General features: G+C 43.2%; 1 protein-coding gene across 1 annotated transcript; it reads left to right on the plus strand.

Annotated features, from left to right (window-relative positions):
- The first annotated feature begins 4,371 nt into the window (after positions 1–4,371).
- Snapin (SNAP associated protein) lies at positions 4,372–19,172 on the plus strand. Its single transcript, XM_075695876.1, has 4 exons — positions 4,372–4,589; positions 5,878–5,924; positions 6,743–6,861; positions 19,006–19,172. Exons 1-4 carry the CDS (start codon positions 4,444–4,446, stop codon positions 19,099–19,101), a joined length of 408 nt encoding a protein of 135 aa, XP_075551991.1. The 5' UTR covers positions 4,372–4,443; the 3' UTR covers positions 19,102–19,172.
- Positions 19,173–19,684: the final 512 nt, after the last annotated feature.

The following is a 19,684-nucleotide window of genomic DNA, read 5'->3' on the forward strand; positions in this document are numbered from 1 at the left end:
AGAAGCACATTTAAAAAAAGCATGGCATATGGTCATGTTTGTGTTATGAATTAATGCACTGGATTACAAAAAAGGAGCAGCGGGAAATTGCACGCTGAGAACACCGATAAACATACAGTGCGACGCAACTCGAGAAATAATATTGAAAGGTCAAAGAATTTAGAAGAAAAAAAGATTGAATCGTCGCGACGGGACATCACAGTCCCCGTAGGCGTCGAAGTCTCTACAATGAAATTATTTTTGAACACCTCTGATAGCGCCCACGCAACAATGGTTGCTTGTATACTGTCAAATGCTCATATTCTGCGGCCTAAAGCTCATGGCACGGTGCGAAAACGCGCGCGCGGAGAAAGCGAAACAGTGCGCGGACAAGCATGCAGACGCGCAGTCGGTCGCTGCGAATCTGCGCGATCGCTGCATTGAGGCTTCGTTCTATTACGCTCCATTTAGTTATACAAACACTATAAGAACATATTTCACATAGTTTGCTCTCAGCGTTTACCTACCTTTCACGCAAGAAGCCGGTTCGGGAGACTCCATCGCGGCGACCGCGCGCAGTGGCGTTCACTGTACGTATTCGGTAAGGAGATAGCGTCTGTAAATGTTTCTGTGCTTTCAGTTTGCCCAAGATTATTATTTAGACAGTAAGAAACTTCTCTCGTTTCGAAAGTACTTATAGAAATGTCCGGGAGAGCTCGCGCGTGGTGTTTTCAGTGAGCGCTGACAGCAAAACCTATCAGGAGCGCGCCGCATGATCCCTCATACTCCGCCAGCGAGGCGCTTCCGATAGATGGCGACTCCGTAACTCCTCGCCGCCAATAACGAACATATAATACGATCAAAAGTAAAAAGAAGCTATTCGGTATTTTAAATACTAATAATAAAGCTTTTGTTTTATTGTGTTTTTCCTGCCTGTTTGGAATTAGTTAGGGAGTAAAAGATAAATTCAAAAAGAACTGAAATCGAAACTACTCGCAGCTTCTCCGAGAATTTGGCAAGTATAGAAAGCATATTTAAGCAGGTCTGTCGCACGGATGGTTTCAATCCACAGTAATGTTTATCTACGTTGAACTACATTCGTGCGCCATTGGAGTTGAACCACTTTAGTGCGCAAGGTTGATGTTTATATAAATGTGGGACTAACGACCATCGTAGCCTATCGCGCGATATTGTTCACGCACGTACGTATTGCGCTTGCTAATTAACGCGCGAACGGCAGAATTCATATGCAAAATTACAGTAAATAAGCGACATTTTGTGTTCTCGCCTCCATAATGCATATTATGTGTGCAAGGTTATGCAAGTTTAATTTGAGCGCGTACGTGTACTGGGATGGCACATAAAATACTCGTGAAATGAGCATATGCATGTATTGACGTATGCATGCAGGTGCCCATTCAAGTACTATATTCTGGGACGTTTATTGGACATCCGTTCGCTTAAGTCCATGGGACATCCATATTACTTCCTTTTTTGGACTTGGGACTTCAGTACTTACTTGGGACGTCTTTAGCATGCATTTGGTGTTGTCGGGGTAGGTTTTGCTCTCAACGCTCACTGAAAACACTACGCGCGAGCTCTCCCGGACATTTCTGTAAGTACTTTCGAAACGAGAGAAGTTTTTTACTGTCTAAATAATAATCTTGGGCAAACTGAAAGCACAGAATCGTTTACAGACGCTATCTACCGAATACGTACAGTGAACGCCACTGCGCGCGGTTGCCGCAATGGAGTCTCCCGAACCGGCTTCTTGCGTGAAAGGTAGGTAAACGCTGAGAGCAAAAACTATGTAAAATATGTTCTTATAGAGTTTTTATAACTAAATGGAGCGTGATAGAATGAAACCTCAATGCAGCGATCGCACAGATTCGCAGCGACCGACTGCGCGTCTGCATGCTTTTCCGCGTACTGTTTCGGTTTCGTCGCGTGCGCAGAATATGAGCATTTGGCGAGGAGTTACGGAGTCGCCATCTATCGGAAGCGCCTCGCTGGCGTAGTATGAGGGATCACGTGGCGCGCTCCTCATAGGTTTTGCTGTCAGCGCTCACTGAAAACACCACGCGCGAGCTCTCCCGGACATTTCTGTAAGTACTTTCGAAACGAGAGAAGTTTCTTACTGTCTAAATAATAACATTGGGCAAACTGAAAGCACACAATCGTTTACAGACTCTATCCCTTTACCGAATACGTACAGTGAACGCCACTGCGCGCGGTCGCCGCGATGGAGTCTCCCGAACCGGCTTCTTGCGTGAAAGGTAGGTAAACGCTGAGAGCAAACTATCTGAAATGTGTTCTTATAGTGTTTGTATAACTAAATGGAGCGTAATAGAATGAAGCCTCAATGCAGCGATCGTGCAGATTCGCAGCGACCGACTGCGCATCTGCATGCTTGTCCGCGCACTGTTTCGCTTTCTCCGCCCGCGCGTTTTCGCACCGTGCCATGAGCTTTAGGCCGCAGAATATGAGCATTTGACAGTATACAAGCAACCATTGTTGCGTGGGCGCTATCAGAGCTGTTCAAAAATAATTTCATTGTAGAGACTTCGACGCCTACGGGGACTGTGATGAGCCGTCGCGACGATTCAATCTTTTTTTTTCTTCTAAATTCTTTGACCTTTCAATACTATTTCTCGAGTTTTGGCGCACTGTATGTTTATCGGTGTTCTCAGCGTGCAATTCCCCGCTGCTCCTTTTTTGTAATCCAGTGCATTAATTCATAACACAAACATGACCATATGCCATGCTTTTTTTAAATGTGCTTCTTACCGCTGCCTTTCCACTCCACTGAACTTGCCAGTTTCTAAAGCATCGACAAGTTCATAAACCAAACCGTCATGACATTAGTCGGGCAGCAGACTCGGGCGAGCGTCTCAGTGCGCGTTTTCAGAACATCGCAGACCGGGCGCCGTAGCAGAAATCTTCCTCGCGTCTGTGCTTGCTGCATGCCCGAGTTGTAGCCGATGACTGTTTGCCGGTTTTATATTTCGCGAGCCAAGCTTCACACAGCTTCTTGTCGTGCGGCTACGTGTGAATAAGGCTGACACCGTGCTCCGTTGCGTGCGTCCGGCATTGCGGCACCTAGCAGTAGCCTACCATGTTGTGCGCCTTCAAAGGCAGCCACCACCTATTGTTGTGCTTTCAAGCGTTGTAAAGGAGACACTCGAAGCGGGAAAATCTCGCCACTAAATGAGGACCGCAGCGTACGAGGGAATTTAAACTCTCGTTTTCAGCTCGCTTCGGCGCGCCCGAAGCAGCCGACGCGGCCGCTATGTCCACGTGATCCCTCCTGGCACGTCACGCCGACGGTGGCGCCAGGTTTTCCAGTGGTGGAGCTCGAGGCCAATACAAGCAACCATTGCTGCGTGGGCGCTATCAGAGCTGTTCAAAAATAATTTCATTGCGAGACTTCCACGGGGACTGTGTGTGCCGTCGCGACGACTCAATCTTTTTTTGTCTTCTAAATTCTTGGACGTTTCAATATTAATTCTCAAGTTGCGTCGCACTGTATGCTTATCGGTGTTCTCAGCGTGCAATTTCCCGCTGCTCCTTTTTTGTAATCCAGTGCATTAATTCATAACACAAACATGACCATATGCCATGCTTTTTTTAAATGTGCTTCTTACCGCTGCCTTTCCACTCCACTGAACTTGCGAGCATCTATAGCATCGACAAGTTCATAGACCAAACCGTCATGACATTAGTCGGGCAGCGGACTCGGGCGAGCGTCTCAGTGCGCGTTTTCAGAACATCGCAGACCGGGCGACGTAGCAGACATCTTCCTCGCGTCTGTGCTTCCTGCATACCCGAGTTGTAGCCGATGACTGTTTGCCGGTTTTATGTTTCGCGAGCCAAGCTTCACGCAGCTTCTTGTCCTGCGGCTACGTGTGAATAAGGCTGACACCGGCCTCCGTTACGTGCGTCCGGCCCTGCGGAACCGAGCAGTAGCCTACCATGTTGCGCGCCTTCAAAGGCAGCCACTACCTATTGTAGTGCTTTGAAGCGTTGTAAAGGAGACACTCGAAGCGGGAAAATTTCGCCACTAAATGAGGACCGCAGCTTACGAGGGAATTTAAACTCGTTTTCAGCTCGCTTCGGCGCTCCCGAAGCAGCCGACGCGGCCGCTATGTCCACGTGATCCCTAATAGCACGTCACGCGGACGGTGGCGCCACTTTTCCAGTGGTGGAGCTCGAGGCCAATATTGAATAGAGTTACTCTATATGCTACCAAAGGCATAGAGTTTCCTACAAAAATTACTGTAGGAAACTCTATGACCAAAGGTCATAACTCTATGACCTTTGGTATAATATTCAAGAAGCAAAAGCCCCAGATTTTCTCTCTCTGCCTGCTCTTGCTCGCGCCTGCGCACAAACGGCTGGCAATCCCTCAAATGAAAGTCTCGTCTCGGTGGTGTAGGCAATTGGTTTAGACAGAGTATCACAAACATGGATGATAGTGAGAATACAACTTCAATTGATGATCGCAGTGAAGCATATTCAGAAGCATCTGCCAGAGACTGTTTAGCTGAAGGCATAATTGGCCTTCTGCTTCCAACTGTGGAGCAAATAGACGAACGAGTGAGGTCCACAAGGTGCGTGTCGATACTCACTAAATAATGCCGATGTATCATGCGTTATGGAAAAAAAAAAACAATCGTAAATGCCTAGTTAAAATTCGTAGGGCTAAATTAAGTGAATAGATTATTAAGGGCTAAATGTAATTATTCGGCAGTCTTTAATAACGAATTCTTCGTTGGCGTTGCATAATTCTCCTATAGGCGCGGTAGAGCTGCGTCACAAGTTGGCGTCTGTGCGTGATTGTATTTCTTTAAAAGCTTTCATTTACTAGTTGTAACGGCGTGTCATTATTTAGTATTATTGGCGGCACCTCCAGGACACCAAAGAGGCAACGGGGACACCAAAGCTAGAACCCGGGCTTGTCCGTGGTTTCGGGCTCGCCGAGGCCGGAGCGTGTCAGGAGGGGTATAAGATCGGTCGCCGACAGCCAATTTTGTATGCGAACACTCCCTGACACGCCCTGCTTCTAGCTTTGATCCCCCCGCGTCGCCTGCTTTATTACCATGCTTTATCTGCGCCGCCTGCTTTATTAATCTCAGGTGCTCTCCTGAGGCCTCCGTTTGCCGGTTGCATGTGCCCTCCTGGAGCAGTACTTGTAAAAAAAAAAAAAAAAAAAAAAAAACCTATCGTCGCGACGAGAAAAGCACCTCGCAACAACAGCAACACAAAAGCGCCTTGCGATTTCAGCAATAAACTGCAACCGTGCGTGAATTGTGGAACGCTAAAAAGGAATTTCCACCGCCAATAATACGAAATAATGACACGTTGTTACAAATAGTAAATAAAAGCTATTAAAGAAACATACTGAGCACGAGGTTGCGGGATCGAATCCCGGCTACGGCGGCCGCATTTCGATGGGGGCGAAATGCGAAAACACCCGTGTATACTTAGATTTAGGTGCACGTTAATGAACCACAGGTGGTCTAAATTTCCGGAGTCCTCCACTACGGCGTGCCTCATAATCAGAAAGTGGTTTTGGCACGTAAAACCCCATAATTAAAAAAAAAGGAAACATAATCACGCCCAGGCACCAACTTGTGACGCAGCGCTACCACGCCCGTGCGAGAATTATACAACGCCAACGAGGCATTTACCGTCTTTAATTCCTTTGTTGGAAGTTGACCATCAGTTGTTTTACGGGCTTCCATTCAATACAGGCGATTGACTTTCTGCGTTTGTACGGGACACATATGCAGTGTTGGTTCCCACACTATATTTAGCTTTCAAGCCATATGTTTAAAGGCACATAGCTTTAAGGTTGTATGTTCCGCCTTCTAATCTCCTTGTGCACTTGATTTCCAGGATCAGTCAGCTAGAGCTTCGACAACATATTGACGCTTTGGCAGAAGGTAAGACACTAGATTTGCATTTATGACTGTTGACTGTTGGGCTAGTTGGTGTTGCATATTGATCATTATGCTGAGGGGAAAAAATTGCTGGGAAAAAGAGGCCATGAGGACAGGACAGGCTGTATTTATTGTTAAACATGAGAATATTTCTTTCATGATTATTTCTCGGGGTTTAGCGAACAATTATAATCTACTATTTATATAAAAACATCAGCATTTCTTGCAACTTTATCACTATTTGAATAATTCCTCACAAGGAATTTATTTTGGCATTTTGGCCTGGAATCGGCCTTTAACAACTGTGAACTTACAGACAAATGACAGCTATTTTATACACATATGACAGTCATTACGGTGCACCTGTAATGACTTGCCTTGTAATCATGCCCTCGCAGTGGTGAATTTTTTTTTTATTGCATGTATATAATGTTTTCTCCAAAGGCGTGATATGTAATCACGAAATTTATGTTCTTAAAGACTGCATCTATACACCTCCTCATACTTTATTAGTTCACTGAAATTTTCTTCACAATTCGTTGCAGTAACATCAGTATGCTCTACATGACGGATATAAAATAGTTGTCATATGTCTAAGATCACTCTAGGTAAAAATTTGCTCCCGGCCAGAACATCAGAATCACTCCTTGTGTTTTTCACTGTTTTAAGAAACAAGAAGAAAAATGTGTACCACACATACACACATTTTTCTAGTCGCTCTGTAAACAGTGAAGTATCTTATTTGGAGACTGTTTTGTCGTAACATGAAGAAACAGTGGTTGCCTAATAGATATCACAATATGACTGGCATTTACTTGCAGACCTTCGGGCATTGTCAGAAAACCAGCAGATACCCTATGACCTCGACAGCTATGTCAAGAAACTTGTAAATGCGAAAAGGAGGGTAGTGCTCGTCAACAGTATCCTTCAGAACACCCAGGTACATGTGTTCCATTTGGTAATACTTGTGCTGTTATGCTTGTACATGCACACCATCTGTGCGGTCACTGCCATGTTTTTTAACCTAATCACATACCCCCATAAACAAGATCGTACCTCCACTCAGCACTTCACTTCGACTCAAAAAAGTGGATGGCAGCATTGCTTCTCAACAAAAGTGGTCGCTGCATTTCATTGACACTTCATGACAATTATTCAGGAGCGTAGTGTCTTCTTCACTCAATGGGCGGCGCTGTGCTCCACTCAGCAGAGTGGAGCACAGCGCTGCTGGGCTGGGAGAGTGTTCAGGTATCTTTACAGGAAAAACATTGATTCACAGTGGAGGAAAATAACTAGGAAGCTTACCGGCAAGTATGCAGCCTGTAGGGTGGGCAACACAGCAACAAAGAAGGTCAAGTGGAAAGTCAGAGAGGCTGAAATAGTCTCATGGCTGGCGGCAATGGAAAAGAAGCCTGCCATGACTAACTACTTAAGAGGAAAAAACGAAATCAGGAAAGAAGCAATTTATGATGACTCAAAGGGATGCTCATTACTTTTCGAAGCGAGATCGGGATGCCTTAGAACGCGCACCTATAAAGCGAGATATAAGAAGGAAGAAGCATGTGCTTGCTGCCGTAAAGCTAGGGAAACTATGGAGCATGTATTATTAGAGTACGCAGTAGGCAATAGTAACAGGCGATTGGAGGATTGGTGGAAGAAAAGTAGGGAAACAACAAAAGATGGAGACGTACAAAAGCACAGTTCGCAATAAGGGCTCAGAAAATTTGGGTGTGGTAGTTCATAGTGTTTTTTTTTCTCTATTTTTTATTGTTTGACCTAGGTAGGACATTGGGCAGTATAATAGCAGGAGCTTGGTGTCGCAACCCACCGCCCCGTTCCAAAGGGGACACTCATAACATCCATCCATCCATCCAGAGCGGAGGAAGAGCTTTGTGTCGAGGATTGTCTGAAAATGCAGGGGTTAATCTCTTCTTGCATTGTTGCATTCTTCATGCATTCTTGCATTGTACTTATTTTTAATGAAACTTGCTCTTTGTGAATGAGTTTTACAGTTTTCTAAATATAGTACATGCCCTGTACAGGACTTATCTTGGTGGCTCAATGGCTATAATAATCTGCTGCTGGGTACGAGGTCAAAGGCTTGCTTCTTGGCCTCAGCAGCCACGTTTAGATGGAAGTGCGGTGCTTTACAAATTAAGCTACCATGATGACCATCCTTCTGTATGCTTTTTTGGGGTATTTGTGTACTAGATGTAGGTCTGGGAATATTAGCTATACTCCGTTCCATGCATAGCAGTCAACGCTGTGAAAGCTACGCAAGAGGTTCGGTCAAGAAAAGTTATCACTCCGTGCGTTCCGTCCATGCTTCGCTGTGTGCCAACAGCATTCGCTGGCGCGAGCATGCACGTGAAGCTCCTCGCAATGGGTTGCAAATAAAAAATAAAATAAAAATAAATAAAAAGAACAACAAAAATTAAAATGATCTAAAGCAATGCATTAGCAGCCGTATACCACAGTAGGTGTGTTTCTAAGGATTAAAACTTGTTTCATTCAGTAGTGAGTCTGTATAGAAAAACAGTTGCACACAGTTGTGGTCAAAAAACACCGAATTATATCAAAGTGTGAACAAAGCCGCTGCAAGATGTCTCTCTAGTCTCCACAGCAGGCGTCTCTAGTCTGACTGCAGGCGTCTTGTCCTCTAGCACATGAACTTTGAAGCAGGCAGCTTGCCAATAAGCTGTTGTATGTCATTAAATCTCATGGCATCAAACAAGACAAAGGATCAGAGGAAAATTGAGATCTGAAGTGATCGTCAGTGGTTAAGCAAGGGGTGTCGCTTGAGCCAGCATTTCAGCATGGGGACTTGCCTTCATCAGGACAACTGCTTTCCTTGGCAGTGTTCTTATAACCCACTTTCTCTGACCCCCAAGCCTGCCTACTATTGTAGGCGGGTTTGTAAAATAGAATGATTGAAGTTGAAATATTCAATTCAGAAGGGTTGTCTTTATTTATTTATTTATTTGAATACTCTCGGGGCCCGTAGGGCGTTACAGAAGGAAGTGGTAACAATAAATAGAAGAAAAAAACAGAAAGCAAATATTAGGTAACATATTCAAGCCCATTTTAAAGTCACTGGGGTCCATAATAGATACAATGGAGGTGGGCAAGTGGTTCCAGTCATTGCAAGTTTGAGGAATGAAAGAGTGAAAGTGTTGGTTAGTGTAACAACGAGGAACAAACAATTTACAATGATGGTCAATGCAAGATGATATGAATGAAGAGTGGGAAAGTAATTCTTCCTTAAGACGAGGGTTATGGTAGTAAATCTTATGAAATAAGGAGAGACTGTTGTTCCTGTGTAAGGAAAGGGATGGAAGCTGTAATGCTGTTTTCATAGATGAAACACTGGAAAGACGGAAGTAGTTGGGAAAATGAAGCGTGCGCTACGATTCTCTACAGCATCAAGGTGACTAACAAGATTTTCAGTAAGTGGATCTCACACAGCTGATGCATATTCTAGTTTTATAAAGAAGTTTTATAAAGAATGAGTTTAAAAGAAAAGGGGCCATTGAAAAATTATGGCGCTGGTACCCAAGCATGCAGTTACCATTACTGACAATATAATTAATGTGTGGTTGCCAAGACTGGTTAGAATTAATGTGGACCCCCAAGTATATGTAAGTAGTCACTTCTTTGAGAGGGGAACCATTTATGGTATACTTAAAAGCGTTAGGGGAAAGTTAACAAAAATTTTCATTAGTTGGCACTTCGTCGCGTTGAGTTTCATTTTCCATGTGTTACACCTATCGGAAATATTGTCAAGGTCAGTCTGTAGTAGTGATGTGCCATTATCAGAGGAAATCACATGATCTACAACACAGTTGTCTGGAAAAAGCCTAATAGAGGAGTTAATACAATCAAGTAAATCGTTTATGTAAATTAGAAAAAGAAGGGGCCCAAGGACAGGGAGAGATTGGGAGTGATTGTGCTTCCATATCTTCTAAGAAATAGGGGTGACAAAACTGAAAAGGATCTTCATGTGTGTGTAGCTGTTGGAGAACCTAGTGGGCTTAGTTTTTCACGGAAAATGGGAAGTAAAAAGATATAAAGAAAGCTTTGGACAGTGTATAAACAAGCAAAATAAAGGTAGAGAAAAGGATAGAAGAAAACCTGTAAGGTACTGACACAAAAATTCTAACTCAAAATAACTGCCGGATTCGATTGCTGTGAGTTCATAGGTATCATCTGTAAAGCAGCAATAGCCAGTGCAAATTAGAACACATGCTATTTAAATTTCAAAGTTTGTGTGAGCGAAGAATTGGAAAGTGCAGCACCTGATGTGGTCATCAGTGTAGGTCCTATTTGTAAACAATGTTGCATCATGAGCTTTGGCAAATGATTTCGGTAACATGCGAGATCGTTGCCTTGTCTCGCCATTTGTAAGACATTTGAGCATTGTTCGCATTGAGTGCCTTGCTCTGACTGCACACGGAGCATACCTGCCAACTCCTTACCATGTGAAGATTAGCAGGTTACTGGAGCTGTGGTTGGCATTAGCAAAGCTGGTAGACATCTTGTGACGATTTGTTCGACTACAATGCGTTCAAATATTCTTTTTCGTTGTGTCGGTGTTGTTGTCGAAGGCAAATAATAAAAGTATGCTACATTAAAAATTATGTTGCTGTCAGGGCTTTACATCAGTAGTTATGTAAAATATTGGGGGCGAGCTTCACCACTGGAATAGCTGGTGCCACCGTCGGCGTGACGTGGCATGAGGGATCACGTGGACATAGCGGCTGCTTCGGAAGTGCCGAAGCGAGCTGAAAACGAAAGTTTAGAGTCCCATCTGCACCGTGGTTCTCATTGAGTGGTGAGGCTTTACCGCCTTGGGTGTCTGCTTGACAACATTTGAAAGTGCTATAATAGATACTGGCTGCCTTTGGAGGCGTGCAGCATGGTAGGCTACTGCTCGGTGTCGCAGTGCCGGACGTACGCAATGGAGCTCGGTGTCAGCCTTATTCACCCGTAGCCACAGGACAAGAAGCTGCGTGAGGCTTGGCTGGCGAAACTTAGAACCGGCAGACAGCCATCGGCTACAACTTGGGTATGCAGCAAGCACAGACGCGAGGAACATTTCTGCTACGGCGCTGGGACTGCGTAATGTTCCGCGAGTAGCAGAAAACACGCACTGAGACGCTCGCTCGCGCCCGCTGCCCGGCTAATGTCATGACGGTTCGGTCTATGAACTTGTTAATGCTAGATACTGGCAGGTTCACTGGAACAGAAAGGGAGCGGTAAGATGCACATTAAAGAAAGGCACGGCATATGGTCATGTTTGTGTTATGAATTATTGCTCTGGATTACAAAAAAGAAGCAGAGGGAAATCGCACGCTGAGAAGACTGATAAACATACAGTGCGACGCAACTTGAGAAATAATATTGAAATGTCCAAGAATTTAGAAGACAAAAAAAGATTGAATCGTCGTGACGGCACATCACAGTCGCCATATAGGTATCGAAGTCTCTATAACGAAATTATTTTTGAACAGTTCTGATAGCGTCCACGCAACAATGGTTGCTAGTTTACTGTCAAATGCTCATATGCTGCGGCCTAAAGCTTACGGCATAGTGCGAAAATGCGCTCACAGTGAAAGCAAAACATTGTGCGCGGACATGCATGCAGATGCGCAGTCGGTCGCTGCGAACCCGTGCGATCACTGCATTGAGGCTTCATTTATTCTCAGCGTTTGCCTACCTTTCACACAAGAAGCCGGTTCGGGAGACTCTATCTCGGCGACCGCGCGCAGTGGCGTTCACTGTATGTATTTGGTAAAGAAATACTGTCTGTAAACGATTCTGTGCTTTCATTTTGCCCAAGATTATTATATAGACAGTCAGAAACTTCCCTTGTTTTGAGAGTACCTACATAAATGTCCAGGAGGGCTGCCGCGTGGTGTTTTTATGGAGCGCCCTAAGCAAAACCTATGAGGAGCGCGCCGTGTGATCCCTCATACTACGCAAGGGAGGCACTTCCGACAGATGGCGACTCCGTAACTCCTCGCCCCCAATAGTTTGGTCTTCTAGAATATATAACTTGCTGTATTAGTTTTGCATGCTCTCTGGTTTGACACTGCTTCACCAGATGTTGCTTTCAGCATTGCTGCTCCTCCTCCTGGGTGACTCAGTAAACACGCTGAAAAAGGATTACAATGGTGTAGCAATGCACAGGTTTCCCACAGGACTAGCACCAAACTAGCAGATGAAACAGGAGCACACGTGGCATGGTAAACGGTGTTCCAGCATGCATTACAGGTCTGCACACTCAAATGATCAGTGCTGTTTTGAAGCATGCCTCATACGTTGCGATGGGTTGTTTTAAATCGAAACTGCGACTGGTCATAGCATATGAGCATATAACTAAACAATTGTCATGCGCTGGAGCAAATGTGTTTCTTTACCATAATTACCGAGTCAATAGCTACTGATTAACTCATTCCCTACCATGGGGAAAATAGGTGTTTTTTGTAGGTTACATCAGATATTTTTTTTTTCTGAAGGAACTACTGCAATCAATATTTCCATCACCATCATCAACCTATTTTAAGTACACTGCAGGACAAGGCCTCTCCCTCCAATCTACAATTACCCTGCGCCAACCGATTCCAACTTGCACCTGCAAATTTCTTAACTTCATCACCCCACCTAGTCTTTTGCCGTCCTCGATTGCGTTTCTCTTCTTTTGGCACCCATTCTGTAACCCTAATAGTCGACCGTTTATCTAACCTATGCATGACATGACCTGCCCAGCTCCATTTTTTTCTCTTAATCTCAATTAGAATATCGGCTATGCCTGTTTGCTCTCTGATCCACACCGCTCTCTACCTGTCTCTTAACGTTACGCCTATCATTCTTTGTTCCATTGCTCTTTGGGCGGTCCTTAGCTTGTTTTCAAGCTTCTTTGTCAGCCTTCAAGCTTCTGCCCCATATGTTAGCACCGGTACAATGCACTGATTGTACACCTTTCTTTTTAGTGATAATGGTAAGCTTCCAGTAAGGATCTGAGTATGTCTGCCATATGTGTTCGAACCCAATTTTATTCTTCTGTAAATTTCCTTCTCATGATCAGGGTCTCGTGTGAGTAATTGACCTAGGTAAACATATTCTTTCATAGACTCTAGGGGCAGACTGGCAATCCTGAACTCTTGTTCCCTTGCCAGCTAGGCTATTGATCTTTGTTTTCTGCATAGTAATCTTCAACCCCACTCTGTTAAGGTCCTCAATCATTTGTTGTAACTTGTCCCCAGTGTTGCTGAAGGACAATGTCATCTGCAACCGAAGGTTGCCGAGATATTCGCTGTTGATCCTTACTCCTAAGCCTTCCCAATTTAATAGCTTGAATACTTCTTCCAAACATGCAGTGAATAGCATTGGAGAGATTGTGTCTCCTTGTCTGACCCCTTTCTTCATAGGTATCTTCCTACTTCTGGAGAATTAGGGTAGCTGTGGAATCTTCGTAGATAATTTCCAAGATATTTACGTAAGCCTCCTCTACTCCTTGATTACGTAGTGCCTCCATGACTGCTGGTATTTCTACTGAATCAAATGCCTTTCATAATCTATGAAAGCCATGTAGAGAGGTTGATTGTACTCTGCAGACTTCTCGATTACCTGATTGATTACATGGATATGATCCATTGCAGTATCACTTCCTGAAGCTAGCCTGTTCCCTTGGTTGACTAAAGTCAAGTGTTGCCCTTATTCTATTGAAAATTACCTTCGTGAATATTTTAAACAATGCTGGAAGTAAACTAATGGGCCTATAATTTTCAATTCTTTAACGTCTCCCTTTTTGTGGATTAGTATAATGTTGGCATTCTTCCAGTTTTCTGGGATCCTTGAAGTCGTGAGACATTTCGTATAAAGGGCTGCAAGCTTTTCAAGCTTGGTGTCTCCTGCATCTTTGAATAAATCGACTGTTATTCCATCTTCACCTGCCACTTTTCCCCATTTCATGTCTTGCAAGGCCCTTCTAACTTCATCGCAAGTTGTGGAAGGAGTCTCTGTAACCTGTTCATTACTACTTTCAGTGCAGTTATCCTGGCTGTTCTGGGTATTGTACATGTTAGTGTAGAATTCATCCGCTGCTTTTACTACCATATCTTCAAAATTTATGATGATATTACCCTGCTTATCCTTCAGTGCATCGTGCACTGAAAGATAACTTATCTTTCAGTGCACGTCTTGGTTTGGTCCTATGGCAAGTTTTGTTCTCACTGATTTCATGCTGCGTTCATTTGTTACTGCTTCCTCAGTCTTGATAAATGATAATAATAAAAAATGATAAAAACGATATGAAAATGATATGATGAAAATGATAATAATAATAATAACATGCACGATGTGCTTGCTTTGACCACATACATAAACAAAAGTAGAGTGAATGCACTTATCATGCATAAAAGTTTTATTAACAAGATATATGTCATAAAAAAGATATAAATTGCCAGAATCAGGATTGTGGGATAAAATTGAACAAAATTTGTAAATACACGCATGTATCTGCTAAGAAAAAAAAACAAATATAACAAATTATGAGATATAAAAAAATGTATTGCCGTCTAATAGCCACTATCGCCAAAAAAATCAATATTTTTCGTTGAACAGGTATTCCACTACAAAAATGTAAGTGCAAGCACAGCAGTTTGGCATGCTGGGTTGCAGCCACCGATGTTCCGGGCTGGCTTGCGTCATCATTGCTCTCAGAGTCAAGGTCCGACGAAAATGCAACATCCTCAGGCTCGCTGCTGCTCGATCCATCGATAAAATCGGTGACAAGTACAGTGGAATCGCGAAATCTTCGATCTTTCGAAGCGCAATCACCACTCCCGGAGGCGGCCATGTTTGTTTTCTACTTTGGTGACTCCCAGACTTCGGAGTGCGTTCAAAAGTTGATGCCTGGTGGGGGAAAAGCAAAGCAGTTAGAAAACAAAAATGTAGTTCTCCTCCTTCATGTCCTACGGCGCAGAGTGTCCATGAGCGGCACGCAAGGTCTTGAAAGTGGCGTTTGAAACCATCGATAGTGAGCGGCGATTTTTTCTTTCTACTTTAACGATCGCAGAAACTTTGGAGCACGTTCAAAAATCACCGCCTGGGGGTAAAAAGCGAACTGCTTAGAAAACGAAAGAATAGCTCTCCTTCTCCTTCATGTCCAACAGTGCAGTGTGTCTGAGAGCAGTGCGGAAAGTCTCCAAACTGGCGTTTTAAACCATCGTAAGGGGGCTAATGATGTCCAATGGGCATGGTATGGAAAGAGTTAAGCGCGAAAAACAGTGTAAAAAATTTTGGCAGTATGCCTTTAAAAAAATTAAGAGTAAAAAGTACAAATGGGAAATTAAACCATTCAGTAGGAGTACGCATATTGTTGAAAGTTAAGAGAAAGAAAACGGATTGACTAAATACTGTAAACTCTCAATTGTACGAATGTCAGTTCATCGAATATTTCAGAATAACGAAGTTTTTAAAAATCCCCGGCAGTTTTCTTATACATTCTATGCAAAGAAGTTTCACTTAAACGAATTTCGGAACAGTCAATATTTCAGTTTAACGAACTTGCCCAGAGGACCAAGGCTTGCACTGCACTGCACTGCAAGTGCAACTGATGCCCACCCTCATCAAACCGCCGCTCCACCGGCAATGTAACGTCGCTTCTGGGGCAAAGCGGCGGCGCGGAAAACGAACGGCAACGAGGCATGGCCTCCGAGATTGCCCGCACAAAACGAGCAAGCATGTAATCTCGGAGGCCGTGAACAAAGTAACATTGCTGGTGCTTACAACGCCGCCAGAGCAAAGCGGCGATCTGTCACACCACAAACCACGTGGTGTGTGTTTTTTTCCGACCGGCTAGTTGTGGCATCGTCGTCGTCTCTTTCTTTCCAGTCTCGTCGGTTCCGTGTGTGCACACAAACAACCCACGTGGTGTGGTTTTCATTGATATGTACAAATTCCATTTCACCCATTTCTAACACTATGGATGCCATGTCTTTTGCTCCATGAATTGCACTTCAAACTTTTGACTCTGTATGCCATGCCTTGTGTTGGTCTAGCGAATATTCAGTTTTGTGAACTTTCAGTTAAGTGAACTATTTCCTTCGGTCCCTTGAAGTTCACTGAAGTGAGAGTTCACTGTATAATATAATGAAATAAATGAAGAAAGTGCATTAAAAAATAAACTATGAATGAAAATAAATAAATTACTAAAAAAAATACAAGAGTTGTGACAAAAAATTGGAGGGAAGGGGGAGATACTGTTCGCTCTGTTTTGACCAGACGCAAGACTGCAAATTTTAAGCACTGCTGCTTCTATTTTTTCCATTTGTGTAACAAATAGATCTGAGAGCTCCCTTTTAAACATTTATCCTTTTTGGTTGCAGTGCATGAACTTGTGGATGATACATGACTGTTTTGTCTCTTCCAGAGACAGAAATTGAGAAGTCATATCTCATCCACAAGTTAAATACATTGCAAGCGCTGCCTTACACTACAATCACATGAAGACAATGGACAATCAATCCAAGGAAAGCATAGATGAAATTGTTGTTTCTTTTAATTGAAATGTAGAAATTATAAGAAAAAAGGAAAGTGTGTGATGCAGTGTGTTGTTTTAAAGAGAAATAAAATATTTGTTTTTTAATGTGAAGAAACATTTTCAGGCGTACTGGTACTATAGTGCCAAGTCACCAAGTTCATCATTTGCCTCCATGTGGCACATTGGTGCATTTAAAGCTACGGTCCCTAGATAAAAAGCTTCAGTGTAGTGCCATTCTTTCATCCAGCCGTCGTCGTCATCCTCGTACCCTCCCGCCATTGCCTGTGCACGATTGGCTTACTAATGTGATCATATGACATTTACATGTGACAGCACTGATCACTGGTGCCCCCATGAGGTTACAGAGTTTTTTCACATAGCATGATTTGTACCAACATACACATGAATATAATGATACATTGCATGGAATACAGTTTCAAAAGTATTGATAATTATGAGTGTAGTATTACACAAACTAGAACGTATTTGTTTTTGCACATGCGTTCAGAGGTTTGGAAACTTTTGGGGGTGCTAGAGGCTCTCCATGTAGGAGGATGATTAGAGTAGGAGGGGAGTGGGAAAGGGGGAATGGTGCTACGTTGAAAATTATCTAAGGACTTTATTCAGAGGTGAAGTGTGGCAGTTCTAGCAGTTGGCACACTGGTGCAGTTTACTTGTGCTTCCACATGGGACTTTCTCAGGGAGGCTGCCAAAGTGCATATGTGACATACGAAGAATCCAAATAAAGACAGTGGTGCCAAAGTATGCTTTGTTAAATAAAAGAGAACAGTGGATTATCTACTGCAAAAGCATTCTACGATATTGGCTTTCAGATGTGTAGCTGGTCATTCAGGGACTCACGCAAGTGTGTACATTGTTTTTATAGTAAAGCAAAAACAAAGTTAAAGGGGCCCTGAAAAACAGTTCGAACATAGTAAGAAAACGTTGCCATTTTGTTCACGAGGCTCCTGTGAACATGTGAGCCATATAATATTTCACTGCATGCAGCAGGGATCTCACAATTTTGTGCCAAAAGCAATGCAAAATCACTTGCTCTCTCCTTCACAATGTCGTCATGCAGCGTCATCGCAAACAGCTCGACCCACCTACAGTTATTGGCTGATTTCATGATCGCGAGAAAATTCTCAGTAATACAGTTATTGCTCATTTTAGTTAAATAAATGAAAAATATATATGTCTGCAATCTCAAAACCACAGAAAAACCATATCATCTTTGCACTGCCAGTCTATACCTCCGTGGTCTACACACAACTATTGCGCATTGCTGGATCTGCTGTGTGAGGCCTCCAAGATGAAAAGCATAGCACAGATAGCGTGACCGCCACATGGTGCTGTTGCAAGCTGTGTCGCCGCCAAGACATTCAACCTTTGGGCAGGGCCAGCTGGGCATTGCTCCCTTGTTCACCCTTGCCATCTCCCCTGTGTAGCTTCCAGCACGTTAGTGGAAATGAAAGGAGAAAGGTGCTCATTGGTTTGATAAGTATGCCCAACTTGGCTTGCACTTAATGGATTCCAAACATTTCTTGTGGCAGAAGATTCACGAGGCAATATAATTTAATAGTGATGTCATTCTATAATTAGTTAGAAAAGTGTTTCAAGGCCCCTTTAAGGTTTGTAACAACCATAGGTGTGTTAAATTTGTAGTGGCCAGTATGATCTTTCAGTCATTCAAAGCTTACAATCACTGAAAAAGCCTTTGGTTAAATCTGGATCAATGCAACACAGGCTTACATAGACGAGTCATTGTAGGTGCCTCACCAGAGTTCTTGCTCACTTCTGCTGTGAATCCTTGCAAAGCATCCTTGAATCCCACCTCCAGAATGCCTTAATGAAAGCCCAAGTGTGATGAAATTTTGGGCTGTGCAAGAAGCCTAGTTTCAGATAGTGTAGGTGGTAACGTATAGAGCAGCCTCTGTGCAACATTTTTCATTTAAAATATGAGTGGGTGCATCATGAAAAGCTTGCAAAAGTAGATCATTTTAATACCGAAACCGTAAAGAACGCTGCAGTTACCGCTGGCTGGAAGTGATGCATGACTCATCACCTGTGGCTGCCAGCAGTGCGCTCAAAAATCTCGGAGGTAACTTGCAAAAAATAGTGCGACTTACCCCATACAATAGTCAGCAACGTGCATTTGGTAGCATCGTCTTAGAGTGCATGGGCATATGTTTAAACTCTGGGTAAAGTTAGCTGGGACACTACTCATTACCAATTTAGCCATAGTGAAGTTTCGTTGCAGTTCCCCTTTAGCCCATATTTTGACAGATGTTGTTCTTGCAGAAACAGAAAAATTTGATTAAATGAATGCAGCCAGCGCACTTCATAAGTTCTCACTCAGCAGCCCAACAGATACAAGTCGCTTTGTTGCTGACTGTTGCATGAGTTGCTGTTTGAGCTTAACAGTTGTTTCTCTTATTTCTATATATATATTTTTTGTTGTGTGTTTCTCTCAACAACAAAACTGTTTTGTGGAGTCTGCATTCATATTCATTGCTTCCTATTGTTTTTATTTTGAAGGAACGTCTGAACAGAATCAACCAGAGCATCACCCGTGAAAATGAGAGACGTACAGCACTCTTGGAGCCACAAGTTTCTACACCAAGCGAAGGATAGCTCTATGTACTGCCTACTGTGTTATTATATTGCAACATTCCTTGCAATCAGTGGTATTGCAACCTCATGAACAGTTTGCAGAGCTCGTGATAATCAATATCCGTTCCACATCAAAGCATATACCTCTTTAACGAATACATCCTTGTCATTTCTTGTGCAGTGCACAGCATTAACATGAAGACATGTTAACTGTAACAAGATATTTTAATTGAGTACAAGCATACCAGTGTATGTGGACTTGTTCGGCTTTGCAGTCGGATTGACAAATCCACCAATGAAGAGTATGCTGCATTAGTTGACTGTACATGTAGTCATTTTGCATCGTTGGAAGAAACTGAAGATCCTTGTGCAGATAATCATTTGTGTTGTGCACATGTTGAGTTGTGCAGCCAAAGCTACATCTGAAACAAGTGTGGGGCCTCTGGTTTTGCCCATAATACACCAGCCCATACAGCAAACTGCTGTCTAGTTTCAGTTAGAAACAGTTATATTGTAATAATCAGTAGGCTCTCTGAAATTGATGGCACAATATGCACTTAGCTTAGCAGCTTCTCAACAGTGTTTATAATGGAGAATCTTGACA

The sequence above is a fragment of the Dermacentor variabilis genome, chromosome 1, assembly GCF_050947875.1.
Source record: "Dermacentor variabilis isolate Ectoservices chromosome 1, ASM5094787v1, whole genome shotgun sequence".
NCBI lineage: Eukaryota > Metazoa > Arthropoda > Arachnida > Ixodida > Ixodidae > Dermacentor > Dermacentor variabilis.

Coding starts and splice junctions, on each gene's coding strand:
- Snapin (XM_075695876.1), top strand. CDS start 4,444: ATGGATGATAGTGAGAATACAACTTCAATTGATGATCGCAGTGAAGCA. Junction 4,590..5,877: donor GAACGAGTGAGGTCCACAAG/GTGCGTGTCGAT, acceptor CTTGATTTCCAG/GATCAGTCAGCTAGAGCTTC. Junction 6,862..19,005: donor GTATCCTTCAGAACACCCAG/GTACATGTGTTC, acceptor TTTATTTTGAAG/GAACGTCTGAACAGAATCAA.